General features: G+C 47.6%; 2 protein-coding genes across 8 annotated transcripts; one reads left to right on the plus strand and one right to left on the minus strand.

Annotated features, from left to right (window-relative positions):
• Positions 1–6,202: 6,202 nt before the first annotated feature.
• On the plus strand, positions 6,203–12,561 carry Hpdl (4-hydroxyphenylpyruvate dioxygenase like). 3 transcript variants are annotated; one of them, XM_063236374.1, is made up of 2 exons: positions 6,203–10,628; positions 12,138–12,561. In XM_063236374.1, exons 1-2 carry the CDS (start codon positions 9,683–9,685, stop codon positions 12,176–12,178), a joined length of 987 nt encoding a protein of 328 aa, XP_063092444.1. In that variant the 5' UTR covers positions 6,203–9,682; the 3' UTR covers positions 12,179–12,561. The 3 variants fall into 3 exon arrangements, with proteins under 3 accessions (XP_063092444.1, XP_003462548.1, XP_063092443.1); XM_003462500.3 differs by lacking the exon at positions 12,138–12,561 and having other exon boundaries at positions 6,203–6,780; positions 7,352–11,214; XM_063236373.1 differs by lacking the exon at positions 12,138–12,561 and having other exon boundaries at positions 6,203–6,691; positions 7,352–11,214.
• Mutyh (mutY DNA glycosylase) lies at positions 11,554–20,595 on the minus strand. Of its 5 annotated transcripts, none has more exons than XM_003462538.4 (16): positions 20,308–20,595; positions 15,437–15,551; positions 14,832–14,980; positions 14,703–14,742; positions 14,520–14,593; positions 14,341–14,382; positions 14,187–14,258; positions 13,973–14,086; positions 13,793–13,890; positions 13,553–13,697; positions 13,412–13,475; positions 13,039–13,230; positions 12,800–12,936; positions 12,566–12,715; positions 12,338–12,379; positions 11,554–11,732 (listed from the first exon to the last, which is right to left on the minus strand). In XM_003462538.4, the coding sequence occupies exons 1-16, from the start codon at positions 20,404–20,406 to the stop codon at positions 11,625–11,627; spliced, it is 1,641 nt and encodes a 546-aa protein (XP_003462586.2). In that variant the 5' UTR covers positions 20,407–20,595; the 3' UTR covers positions 11,554–11,624. The 5 variants fall into 5 exon arrangements, with proteins under 5 accessions (XP_003462586.2, XP_012999700.1, XP_012999702.1 ...); XM_013144246.2 differs by having other exon boundaries at positions 20,313–20,581; XM_013144248.3 differs by having other exon boundaries at positions 15,437–15,567; positions 20,313–20,581.
• Between the last annotated feature and the right edge of the window lie 44 nt (positions 20,596–20,639).

Genomic DNA, 20,639 nt, shown 5'->3' on the forward strand with positions numbered 1-20,639 from the left:
AAAAAGCAGCATAACCTAATTGTGTTAGACTGTCTACTACCCAGAGTCACTGTTCTTCATGAGACCTTGCAGACCCCATATCAGTGTAACTGTACATTGGTAGTGCTGTGTAACAAATCCCTCCTCCTTCTGGCATAGTTAGAAGATAATGGGCATTTTCAGAATAAAGGGCATAGAAGTATGTACATGGCAGCTTATTTGGTGGTTTCCATCCTCTCCAACCCTGTATTATGCCACAAGGAAGAAACTGGCCACAATGTAACAGATTGCACCATGCCCCAGGGCAAATATGGGGATAAGGGGGCCAAAGTGGCACAGGACAGTTCTTATACCCAGGTCCCTGGGTCACTAATGAAATGGATGAAACTTGCACAGCTCAAAGTTCACTGCATTTGGGTAGCACCTTCCTGACAGAGAACTTAAGACTCTTGAAAGATGATTAAATTTTGTTTTTTAATGCATAGTAGCTCAGTGTCTGACTTATACCTTCTGTAGAGTGGAAATCCGGCTACCAGACTAATGTGTAGCCATCAGGACTCTGGCCAGGGCTCATCACACTCAGGCCTCAGTAGCTTACATGCAACTTGGTGGTTCCTTAGGGCTTTTAATAATTCTAGGAAGGAGCAAAGTCTGGCCACATCATGAATTGCAGCCATCCACTGAACCCAAATTTTGGGCATGAACTTTGTCAAAGCCCATGTGTATCTCTTGATGCCTCGCTTGTCCCTCCAGTTTATGGCTAGCTCCCTGTCCCCCATCTATGGGAAAAGTCTATGTGTCCAATTGCCAGCTGGGAAAATAGCTCTGTGGCACAAGCGCCTGCCTGGCAAGTATGAGGTTGTGAGTTCTATCCCCAGTACCAAAAAAATAAAAAAAATTGAGACACTTAGTCAGATATCCAGTTGCCATCAGGAAAGAGCTGGCTGGGTCCATCCTAGACTCTGGGAAACACAGCCTAGCTCCTCAGTGTGCCACAACCTAGTTTCAGGATAAAAGGGGCTTCCCTGCACATCCATAGACTATATCCACACCCAGCTCAGTGAGGCAGGACCCACTTACAAGTGGATAGACAAGCTGCCAATGCCATGTCCCCCACCAAGCCCTAATCACAGACTGTTTCTCAGTTCTTCCACCTGCACCTCCTCTTACCTCCCACTCCCATTGCCAAACTCCCCAAAGAGAATCAGAGCAGGAGTGAAATGGCCACTGAGTCTGCAGAGACTCAGTGAAAGCAGGAGCTCTGGAGTTGGGCAAACATAGTTTTGAGTTTCACTATGTCACTTGGCCACGTGACTTGGTTTGGCCACTTAACCTCCCTTTTTCAGTTTTCTCATTTTTTTTTCTTGTTCTCTTTTTTTTGGTGGGGGGGAGAGGTGTTGTTATTTTTATTGTTGTTGTTTTGAATGCAAGGCCTCATGCGTGTACTTAACCACTAAACTACACCCAAAGACAGTTTTCTGTTTTCCAAAAAGGGAGTAATCTGTTCTTGTAAGGTTTCTGTATGAGCTACAAACAATATATATCCCAAGATGAATGTAACCACTATATGTTGCAAACATGTACCAATAAAATGTTTTAAAGAAACAACATGTGTAAGTGTTTTATACTCATTGGCACTCACATGGTGTCCATTTATACTTATGTATGTGTTTCTCCTCCCTTAATTCTGATAACCACTAGGTGGCACGCTGCGCCCATTCACCGGTGATACTGCCGAGAAGGGCTCGGTTGGGGAGAAGTTAACTGCTCTGGTTGGGCCAGGGGGATGCATTCATAGATATTGGGTCCTCCTCTCTGTAGCTGGGTGACTGACCCTCCCAAATGCGAATGTCATCCTAGTTTTATGCCTGAAAGTTCCTGGTCCTTGGAGTACTGAATGTGTTCTCCAGGAAGACTGGAATGATTTCAGATAAAAGTATCAGGCATGGGAAAGGAAGCTGAGCTTCCCATAGTCCTTCCCTGCTTGCTGGGGGAGAGGGGCAGACCAGACTGGACATCACTGGGTTCCTGAGTCCCTCAGCTGAGGCCTAGTTAAATTGAGGACAATGATGATATCTAGAGGTAATATGAAAAACTGCAGTCTGAAAATCACCCCTTTGATCCTTATGGTTTTAGTTGATTAATAAATACTTATTTACTGAGCTCTCAATACATGCCAACCCTTAGTTTAGACAAAACCACAATTTTTGGGAGCCTTGGAAAGCATCCTTAGGCAAATAAACTTATCCTGAGGTCTACTGGCTGAGGAAATCTTAGGTAGGAAGGGAAAAAAAGTACCCCAGGTAGCATATAGCAGCAAAAACAAAAACTGTGAGTGGAAAGAAATGCAAAACTTTCCCCAGAAACTAATTACAGGCTGGCGAATAGCAGTGACAAAAACCTGGGGGGTACATAAGGAGCTAATCAGCCACAGGAATGTTTTCTATCTTGATCCTAAGAACAGTCAGAATTTATTGAAGATTTTTGTTAACTGGTTCTGTAGTAGGAGGGATGGAAAACTAAGGCATATATATATATATATATATATATATATATATATATATATATGGTACTGGGTATCAAACTCATGACTACACGCTTGCAAGGCAGACACTTATGCCTCTGAGCTAAATCCTCAGGCCCCTTATATTGAGTTAAATCTTTAAATCTTTTATCTTATTCTCTTTTTTTCATTTTGAGACAGGGTCTTGTGAAGTTACTAACTTGCTTAAACTGAGTTTGAACTTGGGATTCTCTTGCCTTATCCTCCAGAATGCTGGATTACAAAGATGCACCACTACACCTAGTCTATTGAAGGATTTTAAGAAGGCCACTAACATAATTAGATTTGCATTTCTCAGTGCTAACCTCAGCTACAGGATGGAGGTTGCCAAGATAAAGCCAGAAAGACAGAAGGTCATTATAGCATCCAGTGACAGGTGATAAGGATTTGGGGGCAGGGCTGTTAGCGAGAGGGTGTGGCCATAGAATAGGCAAGGACATGGTAATTGGTGGGAGGGGCGAGCTGCGGCATAGGAAGTATTCTGATTTCCTACAAGTTTCTGGCTCGGGTCACTGGAGAGCAATAGGACAGCTGCTGAGAAGAGGGAGGACAATGTTGGGTACAATGGATTTGAGGGGCCTTCAGGACACCTAAATCAAGATAACAAACAAATTGGGCATGATGACACATACCTGAGCATTCTGGGAGCCCTGAATTCAACCCCAGTATCAGACAATAGCAAAATTCTCACTCATTTGTAGAAGTTTAACTGTGAAAGGGAGGAGAAAGGTAAAATAGCAGGTGTAGGGGTAAACAAGACAGGAGTTGTTGCTGTTGCTGTTGTTGTTAGGGAGACTTGAGGCTCTCTCATTAAAAGATAAGAATGAAAATAACAGAGCAGGGTGTGGTGGCTCACACCTGTAATTCCAGCCCTCCGGAGGCTGAGGTGGGAGGATAGTTGCAAGTTTGAGGCCAGCCTGAACTGCATAGGGAGACTTGTCTCAAAAAAAAAAAAAAAAAAAAAAAGAGAGAGAGAGAGAGAGAAAATAACAGAAAGAGAAGGAAATCAGTAAAGTGGCTCATTTATGACGTGAGCTGAATCAAAATTCAGAATCCTCATATAGTCATATCCAGGTGAAATTCTTCCTTCACAGTGACTGACTGGAGAATATGAGACATTGTTAAGCACAGGTCTAACCTCTGGTGGCAGGAAGTTGAAGTATTAGTTAATAGTCTCCCCCCTCCTTTTACACTGAGCTAGGGGCCTGCAGAGACTGATAGAGGATTCTGCCTTGGGGTAATGGAGATGAAAATCCACTTCTTCCTCCAAAAAGACCCAGGCTAAAAAAGTATTTAATGACTGATATTTGCTAATCAAGTTTCCAGGCCTTTATATAAACTGTGCCCTTCCTTGAAACACATCTCACTAAGCCCACCTCCCAATGTTAACAATTTCTCACTTTGTCAGTTTCCACTCAACCTGCTGGTCTTAATTTGACAGTCCCTTCCTCTGGGTGCCTTTCCTGATCCTTTAGACAATGGCGGAAGCAATCACTTCCTCACTAGCCTCTCTTCTGTACCTGCTTCCCTCCAGTTTATTTTCAACACTGTCGAGGAAGTTCATGAGAAATGGGGTCTGAGCCCAGGGTACAGTGCAGGGGTAGTGTGCTTGTTAGCATGGGTGGAGGGCCTGGGTTCCATCCCAGCACCAAACCAAAAGAAAAAAGAAAAAAGGAGGGGAAAGTGAGATAAAAAAGGATTAAGATGCAATATGTATTGTATTTGTACCAATTTGCCACAATGAATATATTCACTATGTATTAAAAACATGCTAATAAAAGGAAGTGAGGTCAGAGAGGCCTTCCAATGGTGTCCTAATTCAGGAAAGGTAAAAGTCAAGACCTAAAGTGCTGCAAGATTTGACCTCAGGGATATCACTCTCCCTACTCAGCATCTTCCTGCAACTGCACTGAACTTTGATATTGAAAGGGTTGCTGGCCCAGGCCGGATACTGTAGCCAGTAAAGCCAAGGAGCTCCTATCTCCCCCACCCTTAGGAATTGCCTCTGGCGCCAAACTAAGACCAATGGGCTACCTGTGCATCCCTAATGCCCCCTTGGGTTCTACCCCAGGCTGAGGCTACTTATGTGCCTCACTCCACGTGTTGCACGGAGAGATCGCTGGCCCCGGGGTGGAGATGCCACGCCCCAGGGGGTCAAGGGTGTCTCTCCCCGCATTCCCAAAATAAAGGTTACTTATATTTTACACTTCTTATCTTTTTAGCCACGGTCCTCCTCCTCTTCCTCCCCTCTAAGTTCTATCAGATATAATCTGTTCCTTTGCTGGGAAAGAAATCTTTCTTATTGAGCCATCTGGCTCACTCCTTTCAGGACAGAACCCTGAGGACATTATGCTAAAAGAAATTTTAAAAAGAGAACTATAGTTTTAGAGTTTTCCTGCGCAATAAAGGAGCAGGATGTAAGAAAAAGTAAAAGTGGCCTTTTATTTGAAAGATGTGGAGGGAAGCCCACTACCCACAGTGGTTTGGCTTTCTCCTCTGCCTGGATATGGGAATGTGGGTTAAATGTAACCTTTGACAGATGTGGTGCACAGAAAGGGCACTGATGATTGGAATTTTCTTTGTGCACAATGGGAAAGGAAAAAGGAAGCTGTAATTGGGGAAGAAGAAGGAAATGACCTTCAGGGTAAACATCCCCAATTTGGCCTTTCACCGCTATAATGTCCTGTCATTTATTCTAGGAGAAAACTCTTTAATACAGTACTGGGGATAGGAATGCAGCTCAGTGGTAGATAGTGAAAATGCCTGAATTTGATCCCCAGAACAGCAGGGGAAAGAACAACAAATACTTTATTACTTTATGATCCTACAGGAAGTATTGTTAAAAGCAGTTTGGTAGTTGACAGGGATGGGGGGGGAGGGTGAAGCGTGAAGCCACTGCTTAATTGGCAGTAAATATGTGTTTACCACACACACACACACACAAATTTTATGTCCTTTCTAAGGTTGTCTGGGCTACCTCTTGTAAAAGAAAAAACCCTCTGTTAAGGGGTTCAGGACCAGACCAGATGGAAGACATGGCACCAGAGGAACTCTAGAAGGCATACAGCTTTATTTTGCTAACGAATTTAAGGGAATCTCAGTTCCAAATCATCAGTCCTGAGTCAACTTTGGGTTTTGTTTATATAGGTTTGCAAGCAGGAAGTACATAAACCGATAGCGATTTAATTTATAATTGGTTACATAGGCTGGTTTATACGTTATCAGGAAGATTTGTTCTGCGTAGGCTAATTGGGGTTACTATCGTATAAAGAGGGGGGTCAGGACTGTGGGTGAGCAGGAAGAGTCAATCATTGTTTTTAACTGAGCCTGTCTGTCCTTGAGAACTTGAAAGCAAGCTACTATAACAAGATGTACTATCCAGCTGAATTATATATATCTTACAAGTTGCAGCTGAAACGGGGGGGGGGGGCGAGTCAAGGCTTAAACGAGTTTTGTACCTTTTTAATTTTGGCAACAGGATGCGTTTCGCAATCCCATCCTTGAATAGTATTAGAAATAAAAGTTTTAAAATTTCCTTTACATTCAAAAGTTACACCTCCACAATGTCACAGACAGGCAGTTCAAACTTCAAGGTCTAACCCGGAACGGCCAGTTTCCCAGATCAGCTTCCGGTGGAAGGGAAACCTTGGTGGGGCCGGAAACAGCGGGTGCAGAGCGGGGTGGGCTTCCGGCGCGGCCCAGAAGCAGCGGCGGTGGGCTAGGAGGTGAGAGACGGGAGAGGTAGAGTTTGGGACTTAACAGCGAGAGCCATGGTTTAGGCTCCAATCTGTAGGAGGAACGAGGCCCGGATAGCTTGACTCCTTGCCCTCCACAGATCCCGCCTGCGCCTCTGTGGACCTAGCAGGCACAGAGAGCGACAGTGGCCGGAAACCTTAGCAGCTGCGCCCTGGCTCTGCACGCCCTTCGGTGGCGTCCTCTGTTCGCTCAGTCTCCACCTACACGCCACTCCAGAGCACAGTAAGCCAGCAGGAAGGCCGTGAGGAGAGTGCTCCTCCCAGGACCCATCCTGTGAAAGTTCCGCAGATCCTGACTGTAGGGGAATGGGATTCTTCACGGGCCCTGGTCTGGAAGCCAGCAGAGCTGCAAAGAGGCGGCACGAAGCGAGACCGGTGTCTACACTGGCTCAAGGTCAAACAGAGCGCCCTTGAGAGGCATCACGCCAAATCCCTCTTAACTTTCAGGCTGCTCCACAGATCTTACGTTCCCCATCACTACGGGTGAGCGAAGAACCAGGAGCCCTGTTTCTGGTCTTTGAACCTGGGGCCGGAAGTAGAAACTCTGTAAATAGAAACACAGGCCCACGATTCTAGAGGTGTTCACCTGGCCCCTGACTCTGAAAGATTCAGGTGACCTTTTCAGCCCCAGCGCTCACCAGGAACTCTGCTCAGGGTCCCTTCCTCAGAATTCACCAAAATCAGGGCCCATCTAGTGCTCAGGCCTAGAAAGGAGTAGTTATTCTAAGCTTGCTGTTCTCATACAGTCTATTGAGTCATTTTTGTGGCCCTTTTGCCTTTGCTACGTAGTCTTCCCTGACACTCCTCTACCCCCAAAATAGCCAGCTCAGAGCCAACATCAGGCCGGGAGCTACACAGAACAAGTTCACAGATGAAAACCTAGGCCTCCTGCTAGGTTGTAGCTGCACACATTGTAACCTGAGAATTCAGCAGTCAATGGTCGAATCACACTAATATACATCCTTTTGGCAAGGAGGGAAGATGAGGGCCTCTAGTTCCCCGTGGTGTGTTCTGCAGTAATTTTAACCATGGTTCAATTGCATCTCGTTTACAGTGAGGTATCCTGAGAAGCCGAGCTGGAACTACATTCCTGGTTTGGCAGATGGGAAGACTAAGCATTAACTCAAAGTTATTTAATAAGGAAGCAATAAAATGAGGCTAGGCAGGAGCTAGGGCCACTTACCACTGAGGGCGCCTGGGGCCAAGGGAGAAATTTTGGGATGAAGATGAAGTGGGAAGGACAGATAATAAAGCTGCCCAAGCCTGAGCAATTATTTTGAGGAGAACTGTGCAATATAACCATTGTTAAACTCCTGTCATCTTGTTTTGAAATCATAAACCGGCATTGGTTTTGGTTGTCGTTTTGCTTTTGCTATTTTTGTTTGCTTCTTGATTTTTTCCTGTTTTTTTTCTCTTTAAAATTAAAAATAATAATTTTTTTAAAAAGCTACCCAGAGTGATGTGGAGTGAACTGAGGGTTTTTCTGAGCCTTTACAAGCCTGACTTTTGACCCATGCTAGTGCAATCCTTGCCCAGTCCCTATAGGAAGTCAGACAATACCCTCAGGAGGTGCCACTGGCATTGTATGAGATGTGATCAAAATACAAAGTATTTTTAAATTTTAAAATGAATTACAGTAAGATACAGTGTACCTTACATTAATTCCCCTTGCTTGGAACACATTTATCTCATTGTTCTTGCCACTTTCTGAAGTAGTTCCAGGCCCTCTCTTGTATGTCTTTATGGTGTATGATCAAAAATACAGTGAATGCTGCCTCTCAGTGGCATCCAAAAGGAAGGTAGGCTGGTAAAAACATTAGTATGTTCGCATCCACCCTATTTGTCAGACCTGGCATCACAAAACTTCTAGTTCTTCCCCAAAGTCACAATGACCATCAAAGGTAAACACTTTGAAACACAGGTGCACACTAGAGTCAACTACAATGAAGGACTACAGAACCACTTCAGAAAATAGCAAGAATGAGCAGTGTGTTCCAAGCAAGGGAGAGTATTTTGAGAGGGATAAATGGCAATGTTTCCATTCTTAAACACTTACTGAAACTTTTGGGTTTTTTGATATAAAGTTTCACTATGTAGTTCAGCTGGCTTTTAACACTACATTGCCCAGCCTGGCCCTGAACTTTGGAAGTCTCAGCCTCCCAAGTGAAGGTATCACAAGTGTGCGTTGCCATAACTGGCTAATTTTTTTAAAATGTAAATGTTCAAATAATAGAATAAAATAATATAGTGTGGAGGATGTGGCTCAGTGGTAGAGCACTTGCCTTACTTATACAAAGCTCTGGTTTCCATCTCTAGCAACACAAAAACAAAACAGCCCTTACTCTTTAGTGAGCACTTAGTCACAACTCTTATGTAGTAGGGACCATTATTCTAGATTTTGCAGATGAGGAAACTAAGGTTCAGAGAACTTAAGCAACTTACTTAGTCATACTAGCTAGTGTAATAGGGGCATTCAAATCTAGTTGTCAGGTTTTGGAACTCCTGTCCAGTATCACTGATCTGTAGAGTAGACCCCAGTGTTTTTCAGCAGCACTGTCCAACTTCATACTCATGTCCCGCCTCAATTTCTCTGGTCCACTTTGCAAATGTGTAACATGAGATTTTTTTTTTTTTAATACAAGTTACTAAACCCAGGGCCTTTGCACAGAGCTACACCTCCAGCCCTTTCTTAGTGTTGCTGTTGTTTTGAGTTAGTCTGGCAAAATTGCCTATGCAGGGTTCAAACTTTCCAGTCTCAGCCTCAGACTTTAGTGGTGGGATTATAATGTGTGTGCACCCACCACCTCTGGCTGAAACATTTTAAACAATTTAAAGGACTATTAGGAGTTAAAGGCTAACTCCTGAATTGTAAATCAAAAAGCATGAAAGTGCTAAGAAGGACTTAGAATTCGGGATCCTCTGCCAACTCAAGCTGATCCGTTGTGAGGTCTCAGGAAGGCTGAGCGCCTTACTCCTGACGCCAAGTAAAAGCGGCTACTGTACTCCTGGCCATCAGGGAGGCTCAGCGCCCGAGGCTGTGACCCGGGCGAGGTCCTGGGAAGGAGGCTGCAGGGACCAGAGCCGGCTCGCGGGGGCGTGTGAGGGCGGAGTCGCAGGTCCTCCTCCCTGCAGTGCCGAGTGGCTCCTCGTGCTTTTCGCGGCTCGCCCGCCCGGAGCTGGACGTTCGGAGGCGCTCACGGCTGACAGGCGCTGCGGGGAGCACAGCACGGCAAGGTGCGTCCGAGATCTCTGGTTTGGGAAGGAGCTAGAAACACACTTGGGGAAAGAACGACTCCACTGGTTGCCAGCGGCCTCGGGAGATCGCCAACCCTCGAGTTCCAAACGAACGAGGACCCTAGGACGGGCCCGGGGCGTTGAATCCGCCATGGCCGCGCGCGCCTGCGGGCTGTGCCACATCGCCTTCCACGTGCCCGCCGGGCAGCCCCTCGCCAGGCGCCTGCAGCGCTTCTTTGGCTTCCAACCCTTGGCGGCGCGGGAGGCGGGTGGCTGGAAGCAGCTGGCCCTGCGCAGCGGAGACGCCGTCTTCCTGGTGAACGAGGGCGCGGGGCCCGGGGAGCCGCTATACGGTGTGGACCTGCATCACTCAGTGCCCAGCGCAACGAACCTGTGCTTCGATGTGGAGGACCCGGACGCGGCTGCGCGAGCGCTGGCGGCTCAGGGGTGCCGCGTGCTGGTGCCCCCTGTCAGGGTGCAGGACGCGCAGGGCGCAGCCACCTATACGGTGCTTAGGTCTCCCGCCGGCAATCTCAGCCTGACCTTGCTGGCGCGCGCTAGCTACCGCGGGCGCTTCCTTCCCGGCTTCCGACCCGTACCCTCCGCGCCCGGCCCGTGCTGGGTCAGCCACGTGGACCACTTGACCTTGGCTTGTACCTCCGGCAGCTCCCCTGCACTTCGGCGATGGTTTCACGATTACTTGGGCTTTCGCCACTTGCCGCTAAGCCCAGGAGAGGATCCGGAGCTGGGTCTCGAGGTGGCTGCTGGATCCGGGGGTGGGGGACTGCGGCTCACCGCCCTACAGTCCCCGATGTGCAGCTCTGTTCCCACCCTCGTGCTGGCCGAGTCTCTGCCGGGAGCCACCAGTACACAAGATCAGGTGGAGCAGTTCTTGGCCCGGCACAGAGGGCCGGGCCTGCAGCACGTAGGGCTTTACACTCCGAATATCTTGGAAGCCACGAAGGAGATGGTGTTGGCAGGAGGTGAGCTCCTCAAGCCCCCTGAAGCCTACTACCAGCAGCCTGGCAAAGAGGGGCAGATCCATGCAGCAGGGCAGCAGCCTAGTTTTCTGGCTCAACAGGGAATCCTGATTGATGGTGAGAAAGGCAAATTTCTGCTACAGGTCTTCACCAAGTCACTGTTTGCTGAGGACACTTTTTTTCTGGAGCTGATTCAGAGGCAGGGGGCCACAGGCTTCGGCCAGGACAATATCCGGGCACTATGGCAGTCAGTACAAGAAGCAGCTGCCAGGAAGTCTCAAGGGGCTTAGAACTGGGTGCACTTGCCAGTCTTAGTGCCTTGGGAAGTTGGCACAGGGTTCCTAGCGCTGAGCCACACTCATGGAGGCCAGCCTGGTGAAAAGTACTCCTCCCAGCTCAGTGTGGCCTCCATCTCATCAGTACCTGCCAGCACTTGAGTCTTACAGGGCTCCAAAGAGCTGGAACTGGTTTTTTGTTTTGTCTTGTTTTTAAACTCTAAATTTCTTAGTTTAATATCTGCTATATACACAAGATGTAAAAAACAGGAAAGTCCAACAGAACAAGTATTTTTGAAGCCTTTATATTGCTCTAATCACATTTCTCCGTTCCCCCCACCAACTTTAATTATGAACCCTTTGCTTTTCTGTATTGTGTCACTACAATATGAAATACATTTTTAAAGATATAGTTTGTGAGACAGGAATTTAAGACTAAATCTTGTTCTTTTCTTCTCCCTAGAGGAGCAACCTTTGTAGAACAAACTGAGTCAGAATTACCTCAATCACCTGCCCTAGGGCAATATCATTGCTCCAATCAAAGCTGGCCTGAGACCTAGCATGAAGGTGTTGGGTGTCAGCTCCTGGCAGGTGTTCCCTGCAGCTGCAGGCACTCTACAGGGGAAGGGGGAAATGGGTGCTTTGGATGGAATTCCATTTGCCCAGGGCTGTCAGAAGCTCAACCTGGGAGTCAGGACCCACCACTTTCTGGGTACCTCAGAGGTGAGAGATGTAGGGTCTGGGTAGAGGGTAGAAAGCTTTCCAGGTGACTAAAAAATAAGCACTTTATTAAACTACAGGATTCTCAGAAGTAGAGTCCAGCTGGATTCTAGAGGCATCACTGGGCTGCACTGTTGAGAGGCTGGAAGTAATTATCTAGGACTTGCTGGCCCCGGCTGGGCTTTTTCCGGCTGGACAGAGTAGACGCCTGGGAACTTTTAGAACCCTGTACAGAAGCCAAAAGAGGGAGTTACAAAGAAAGGGGCATCAGGGAATCCTTCCTTTTTCCCAGTCTACTGATCTAGCTCAGGTTGTAGCCCTACTTGGCTCCAAGTATCAAGAGGCAATCCAAGAAAATCTTAAGGTCTATATCTAACTCTCCTCTCCTCCACCTAAAGTGCATCAACAGCCTGCTTCTCATGCCCTGGCTGAGCTAGGCAGATGCAGCCAATCTCGCCAGTTAAACCACAGGCATCTCCTTGAGCACTGCAGACTGTACTGTGCCCCACCATTTGTTCCTCTACTCTTGGGCCTGGGAAGAATATCTGTGCTAGTTCCTCTCCAAACCTGGAGGAAATCACTTGTTTCTAGGACACTGATTAGCAACCCTTTCCTGATTCTTTCCTTCCAGACAGATCTGATGGCTCCCACTCCACAGCCCACAAAACCTAGCATAAACATCTCACACCTGGAAGACTATTGCCTTGATCTCCAGATCAAGAACTATTCCTCTGTCCCCTGTGAAGCCTGGAGAATGTTCACCCAAACTTGTCAAATGACTGGAAAAACATGGAGTCAGGTCTAGGGCAAGGTAGTTGCCATGAGACTCACCCTGCAGGTCCCTGTCTGATGTGCCTCATACATTCGGAACACCTGGCGGAGAAGAAAAGGAGACAAGACAGGACTAGCACCTTCTCCAAACAGCCAGATCCCTATGCTCTGCCCTCAACTTCAGGCCCCAGCACTTTGGATGCCTTTTTCTTTTTATACAGTAAGTTTAGGTAAATTGCAGCATGTGGGAAACACAAAAAGGGACAATATAGACAACAAATGTAGTGCCTTTTTCATGGCAGTGGAGATAGCTGCAGTGTGAAATTCTTCACGGGTCAGCCAGCGGGCGCCAGGTGGTGTGGTCACTGGGGTCCACTTCTCCAGGGCCAAGCCATACACCTGATACGTCAGCTTGATGTGAGAGAAGGTGTGCACCACCTAAGGGAGCAGGAGTAGGGACTGAAAGAAGCTTGTAGCTGCGGCCATAACAGCCATCACTGCTGGCCTCTCTGGCTCACTTACCTCCCCAAGGTGCTGAAGGCAGGTGGTGGGGAGGGGCCCAGCCCAGTTCTGCAGTTCCTGCAGCAGAGCTTCGCTGGGATGCTGTTCCAAGGGCTCCACAGTCACAGTTGGGAATTCCCATAGTCCTGCCAGCAGGCCTGAGGGAGAGAGCAGCATGGCATGGGTTGGACCTCAATTGCAACTTCTCTATCCTGCCCTGCTGCTCATGCCACTGCCCTCTACACCCAGTGCCCTGATACCTGAGGGGGGTCTCTGCACCAGCAGAATGAGGGCACCCCCAGTGGCTCTGAGCTGTTCCAGAACACAGGTGGCACAATGCTCCTCTCTGGGGGGCCTCCGGCTGGGCTTTCGGGGAAAGTTCGCCACTCCCAGGTTATGGTTCCAGGGTTCTGTGTGGGGCAGGCACAGCCGGCACTGTCCAGTGTTGGGAGCTGAGAACGAAGACCCCCCAAACCATGCTCAGGCCAGGAGGATTAGGTGCCCAGCCTGGAGAACAGGTTGGGCCAGCTCTACAGAATCCTGCTCAGCTTAGAGGAACTGGAATAAGGCTTTAACAGGCTGCTTGCTCCCTGACAGCCAGGGCCCTGGAGTTAAGGGTGGGGTTCTCCTCACCACACTCTTCAATGTCAGGACTGCCTGGCGGGCTCTGCGAGGCTAAGAGCTGCTCTCTAGTCACCTGAGAGGCACAAGCACAGTGTAAGGGGGAAGGGTTCCTCCCCAGGGACCTGTTTGCTCCTTCCCCAGAGTGCTCACCCTCTGATATGCCCGGCACAGGCTCTGCACAGGGCAGTCACTGCAGAGAGGGCGCTGTGGGGTACACACTGTGGCCCCCAGTTCCATGGCTGCTTGATTAAAGTCCCCTGGCCGGGCTGGATCCACCAGCTGCTGGGCTAGGCTCCTGCAAGAAGGGATACTGTTATGAGCCAAAGATTCCTTGAAGGGAATCTTCTGCCAACTTCCTTCGTTACCCTCCAGTGTTCTCCAATATCCTACCAGAGCTGTTGAGAGACAAGGCTACTGCTGGGATCAGCACCAATGGCGCGGACACGACATAGCACCCGTACGACATTCCCATCCACCACAGCTGTTGCCTGGTACAGAGGAGCCCAGGAATTAGGTTGAGCAGGGAGGAAGGGGCAGGAGGACACAAAGTGGCACTGGGCCATACCTCACCTGGCCAAAGGCAATAGATGCAATGGCTCCAGCTGTGTACCGCCCCACACCAGGCAGGAACTTCTGCAGGGTCTCTGCTGTACATGGCATATGGCCCCCTAGCTCTCTTACCACCTTAGGGTAAGAAAGCTAAAGGTTACAAGCCACCCTAAAGGTTACGAGCCAACTGGGGGCTGGAGGCCCTGGAACTTCCAGGCCCCTGCCATCCTCTTACCTTTTGAGCTCCTTCTTGCAGCCTACGACCACGGGAATAATAGCCCAGGCCGGCCCAGAGCTGGTTCACCTCCTGTTGATGTGGTCACAGAACAAAGAAATCAGTTGTTGATCCCTCAAGTGTCTCCATTCACCTAAACAAGAGCGGCTCTCACCTCCAGGGAAGCACTGGCCAGGTCCTGCAGCGTTGGCCACTTCTGCGGCCCCAAGGCAGACAAGAAGAAACAGGTAAAGGGTGCAGGTGATAAGGAAAGCCTGCTATATACATCCACCCAAAGTGCAGGCTTCATCGGGGGAGTCTGACCCAACCTCCCCCACCCTCTCCAGGGATCACCTGCATCCATCGGGTATAGTAGTTGATCACTGTGGTAACCTGGGTCTGCTGCAGCATAATCTCTGACACCCACACTAGGGAGAGGATTGGGATGAGTGCACCACTCACTTACCTGCTGCCAACCTGCAGCCCCCGACCCACAGACATCTTGGCAAAGCAGCCCACCTCAGAAGAGACACTGACCAGCATATGCACGCCTATCTGGGTCCACCTCGTGCTCTGCCTGTCAGTGCAGCCCCAGGTGGGATGTTAGTGTGGAAGGGGTTGAGTGCCAGCCCCCTGCCCTAGCTCCCTGGTCCCTTGCCTGCTTACTTGTCTTCTCCAAGGCAGGTCCCGCTTTTCCCGATCGTACCAGTTCAGCAGGTTCCCCCGGAAGGCTGTGACTTCCACTGAGTCTCTGAATAGATGGTACGAAGAAACAGAGGCCTGCAATACCTCCTCTTCTTGCTGTCCAGCTAGGCCTGCAGGAGCCCCAGGATACTCACAGATCATCCCAGCACAGGTTGTGCACCAGGGACCTAGAACAGTGAGCTTCCCCCAACACAGCCCCTTGCTTCAGCTTTGTAGCTGGAGTGACATCAGATTGTGGCCCCACGTCTGGCCTTAATTTTCTCAGGGTGGTACTGCAGGCTCCATTGTTTCTGGGCCATAATGAAAATCCAACAGTTTCAGCCAGGCATAATACCACATGGGCTTTCTTATTTCCAAAACAGGTGAAAGCCACACAAGGGAAGAAATGCCCAGACTACTGTTTGTTTCCTGGTAAGAAAATAGCCAATCAGAGCCCTTACCCCAAAATCACACAGCAACAGTCAGAATTAAACCTCCAACTAGTGTCTTGTGCCATGCTTGACTGCCAGCTTGAAAATGTCCTCTTTCATGGCCAATGAAAACACCTTACAGGCCCAGCTCCTCACCATTAGGGGCAGGAGGCTTGGCCTGGCTACTCCTGTGGGGACGTTGCTCCATTCCCTTCTGGTTGGCTGCCTGCTTCCTGTGACTTCTTGCCATGGATGCTTTCCTCATGATCGCCTGGAACACAAAGATCCTGCCAAAGTAGTGGCAGTGAGGCTGAGTCTTGGATGCCTACAGGAGTTAGAATGCCTCTCTCCTATACCACTCACGTGGTGTCCACTTTCTCCTCAAGCACGCAAGATGCCCACAGCTTTGCTATTGGCTTTGGTGACACAAAAGACCAACAGAGCTAAGCAAGGGGCTCAGGGCCCAGCATGAATACAGTCCTGGAGGCACACTAAGAGGCCAGGCCTGGGATTGGCCAGGACCAGCCATCTGTTGAGGAGCACTTGTTTATCAATGATGCTTTTGGTAATCAATGGATGGATAGCAATTATTTTGGGATGGGGGAAGGTTTTTCTGTTTATAGATGTAGCATGGTTACACTAAAAGAGCGTTTAGTAGTCATCTAGTCTAAAACCTTCATTTGCTAGAAAGGAGAAACCAAAGATCAGAGAGGGAGGAAAGACCAGACTAAGGAGGAGATGGGAAAATCAGTGAGGAGATACATATAAGATAGTTTTATTCCTAATCTTTTCTGGGCTTGGTAAGTCATCACTGGTGACTATTAGCAACAAGAAAATGTGTCTGATCTTTACTGCTCCCTGATCTTTTGGCTGCTTTCTCTGTTTTGAAACAAGGTCTCACTATGTAGTTTAAACTGGGCTTGAACCCGCACTATGTAGCCTGGGCTGGCCTTAAACTTCCAGCAATCCTCCAGCCTCAGCATCCTGAGTGCTGAGATTATAGGTGTGCACTACCATGCCCACTTTGGGACCTTTTTTTTTCTTTTGGGAGGGTGCTGAGGCACTCTCACTAGAATTAAAATTGGCTTCAAACACAGGAATCCTGCCTGTTTTCCAAATGCTGGGATTATAGGTGCCACCAGGTCTGGCTTACTTTTTCTTTCTTTTTTTGTCTTTTTTGTTTTCACCGGTACCGGGGATCGAACTCATGACTGCCTGCTTGCAAGGCAGGCGCTTATGCCGCTGAGCTAAATCCCCAGCCCCTACTTTTTCTTTAACAGCAAAAGACAGCTGATATTTAGTAAAGGCATGCCAGGTCCTGTGACATGCTTTACTAAATCTCTAACTGAACCTCCTGATGGCTCTAGGAGGCAGGTATAATTATTACCTCTACTTTCGCCATGTGAAACAGACTTACAGGTATTAAGCAACTTGATCTTGCAAACCTTGAGTCTGCACTCTTACAAAACTTTGACATCACCACCTTATTGTCATTAGAAGACCTTGCTTCTTTCTTCAGGGAGAAAAGCAAATGTACAAACCTCCCTCCATTTACACTGTCCTCCTTTCTCCCTTTACATGGGAGAAGGCTCCTCCTCTTGCCCAGGTTCCTGCTCCTCTAATATTCCAACCAAGACCCACTCCAGGGTCCTTTCCATTGGAGCTTCTTATACCAACCATAATTTCACATTTCCTTGTGATTCCTTCCATCAATGCCTGCTTATCCTGATACTGATACCAGATGACAGATTCTTTTGACTCACAGATGACAGAAATGAGACTGGGCCAAATATAGTTAGCACATACAGTCCTGCATAGGCAGTTTTATTAGGGGAAAGGGGAGCCAGCAATTGATGAGTGACCAAGCTGCTCCCTGGAACAGAGAAAAGCACTTTTTTTTTTCTTTTTTTCATACCGGGGATTGAACTCACAATCTCATGCTTGCCAAGCAGAAGCTAATGCTGCTGAGCTAAATCCCTGGCCAAGGAACAGCACATTTATATTGATTTGTTGGGGTGGGATAAAGTCTGGGTTATTTTGCTGGATATGGTGGCCCAAACCTGTAATCCCAACACTTAGGAGGCAAAGGCAGGAGGACTGCTGTGAGTTCAAGGCCAGACTGAACTCCACTGTGCCACATTATCTCAAAAAAAAAAAATTTTTTTTTTCTGGTCATTTCCATTGATGGAGGGGCATAGTTCCAAAAGATGTTTCGTCTTGTGAAGAATCTGAACTAGTGAGTGGTCAGTCAACCCATCATTAGAGGCTGTTGAATTTTGTGTATCTACTGCTATCACCCTATCCATAGTGTTGGCCCCTATGATAGGGTTGAAGAACTCTGGGTACATGAGCTTTTGTGGCTTCTAAAGAAGCGCAGGGATATACACACAAACATACACACATTCTAATAGGCAATAGGCCAAGTTAACGCTGTATTTTTTTAAGGGTTTTGGGTTTTTTTAGGGTTTGTTTTTTTTTTTTGAGACAGGATCTTGCTAGGTAGCCCGGGCTGGTCTCAAACTTGTGGCAATCCTGCCTCAGGCTTCCAAGTGCTGTTACATGTGTGCATTACCATGCCCGGCTAACTGTATTAAGTCTTGGGCAAATCATGTAAATGATCCATGCATTTCTACAGAGATGAGTAAACTCTGACCCAAGGATGAAGACATCAAAAGTTAAAGACACAATTTAAGACGGAGATACCAAGCCTTTATCTCATTTTAGTCACCCATCAGACATCTGCAAGCCCAAATATAGGGTCAGTGTTTTCAGCAAAAGTGGCTTTTAGGTGCCTGGAAAGTCAGTTGCCCAGGTAACTGTTACAACCTACATGTCAGAGGTATATTATCTTATAGCAAAGCTAGTGGGGGACTAACAATATATTATCCAGCTACAAGACCTCCAAAATTAGTGATTTAAGTGGACTGAGAGTAAGTACACCTAGAGGACTTAGATTTTTCATTGCTAACCATTTCTCATTTCATGCAAACCTGCTTCTGTATTTATCAAGCTCATATGACAGAACTACAAAGAGTAACAGTTTTCTGTGCCCACGGGTTTGTCACCTCAGCTTTCTGTATCACCACTGTGTGCCACCATGGTGATTCCTATCTCAATTCTATTTGACTGTTTAAAAAAAAAACCAAAAAAAACTCCATAAGAGGAAAAGGTGTCTTTTTTTTTTTTTTTTTTTTGGTCTTTTTTGTTTTTATCGGTACCAGGGATTGAACTTACGACTGCCTGCTTGCAAGGCAAGCGCTATGCTGCTGAGCTAAATCCCCAGCCCTAAGGTGTCTTCTTTTAACAGACATTCAGAGGCTGCTTTTGCTGAAAGCCCTGACTCTTCACATGGGCCTGCAGATGCCCACTGAGTAAATAAAAACAGGGTAAAAGCATGCATGTCTGCCTTCATTCTCCATCTTTCTCCTTTACCAACTTAAAACTGTGGGAATTTGTATTGGGAAGTAGGAAGAAAATGTTCAAAGGGGAAGGAGAACAAGGGAGATGGGAGGGGAGATGGGAAGGAATACAAGTTAAAAAGATAAAAAAAAGAAGAAAATAGAAAAAAAGTTTTGTCAAGGGAGAGGGGAAGAAGGATTAAAGGGAAGGGTGAATGGGGAAAAAAGAATTAAGATACATTATGTACCAGTACAAATTCCCTATGATGAATGTGATCATTATTGCAAAAGTATACTAATAAAATTAATTTTAAAAAACGGTGCTCAATTCTGTGGCTAGGCATGTTAATCATTTCAACAGTGTTTATTGCCAGGTGTGGTGGCATATACCTGTAATTCCAGCACTTGCTGAAGCAGGAGCATCACCACAAATTTCAGGTCTGCCTGGGCTACATAATGAGATCAAGCCCAACCTGAATTACATAGCAAGACCCTATCTCAAACAAAACAAAACACAGCACAGTGTCCATCTACAGCTGATAATCATCCTTATTCAAAATCAAAGATACCCAGATAAAAGTAACTAAATTTTTTAAAAAAGTAATTAAGGGTGATGGGTGCAGTGACACTTGCCTGTGAACCCAGCACTCAGGAGGCTGGGGCAGGGTGATTGCAAAGAGTTAGCCAGCCTGAGCTACACAGCAAGACCCCACAACAAAACAAATGAAAAACTAAGGTATTTCCAAGATTGGCAGGGACATCATAATCAACAGATTATCAACCACCACTTTTTTACAATGTCCTGCTCCGAGCTACAGGGACAGCATCTACAAGTCTCCATTGTCCTAAAACTGCTGAACTGACAGGCAGATGACCCCCATGAAGCGACTCTCCCTTGAAACGAAAGCAATCTCCCTATGATGGGAACTGAAGCAATGTGTCTAAGCAGGCCCAACTGTCTTGTGGTGGAATAGAAATGCGCCAAGATGAGAGCTGAGATCACCCTAGACAGTTGTACTAGGTATCTCTTTTGCCCCTTGCCACAATTCTCCCATTTCACCATGAAGCTTAAGTCAGTACCCTCGAGGGCAGTATGAGGACGCCAGTCCCTTTAGTGTGGTTAGATCTCGTTAGTGTTGTTAGACCGAATATTCCTTTCCCACTTTACCATTCCATTTGCCGGGTTCTTTGGGGACCAGTGGCCACAAGAGATTCGCTGGGACTCCCTGAAGTCAGACCCAGCTGGCCTAGACCTCCAGTAACGTCCCTCTGTCGGTTGTGCCCACTGAGCCAGCCCTACAGACACTATACAATCAGTACTGCGAGAGAGGCAAAGGAGATGCTTTCCTTCAAGATGGGGAGCCTTAGCAATTCTGAATAATGATGAAAAGGACTCAATAGAGAGAAAGACTGAGGATGAAGTTAAAACACGTGAATAAACCATGAACAAGAGTTGATGAGCTGAGGGCAATGGAAACCGGTGCACTGAAAGATCTGGCCCCAGTAGGCAGACTTCTCTTATGGTAGTAAGTCATGTTCAAACACTCTCTTTAGGACATTTTTCCAAATCGCTTTATAAATGGTCCTTTCCTCGCCACCCCTTTTATCACAGCTTTCACTGAAATCTACCTCACCACTGGCTTGGCCGTCGCTCTCCACATCTTGCAGCCTGCTCCTGTGAAGCACTCCGGGTCTCTTTCGCTTCCTGGAACGCACTGCGCTCCCCATCCTTCTAGGGATCTACTCCTGCCCAGGACACTCCACCTACAAGGTCTTCTCCTTGCCTAGTTTCTAGGCGTGCTTCACGCGCCGCTTCTGCAGCGCCATCTCCTCTGAGATGCCAGGCGGGCTCACCACAACCCCTGCAACGCAAACAGACTACCGACCCAGCAATAGATCCCACATTCCCGCGCGCGCGCGTAAATTACGCAGTCTCCGGCGCCCGACTCCCGGCGCGCTCC

Source organism: Cavia porcellus, unplaced genomic scaffold (assembly GCF_034190915.1).
Source record: "Cavia porcellus strain 051 isolate PalLab524CR breed Dunkin Hartley unplaced genomic scaffold, mCavPor4.1 scaffold_25, whole genome shotgun sequence".
Taxonomy (NCBI): domain Eukaryota; kingdom Metazoa; phylum Chordata; class Mammalia; order Rodentia; family Caviidae; genus Cavia; species Cavia porcellus.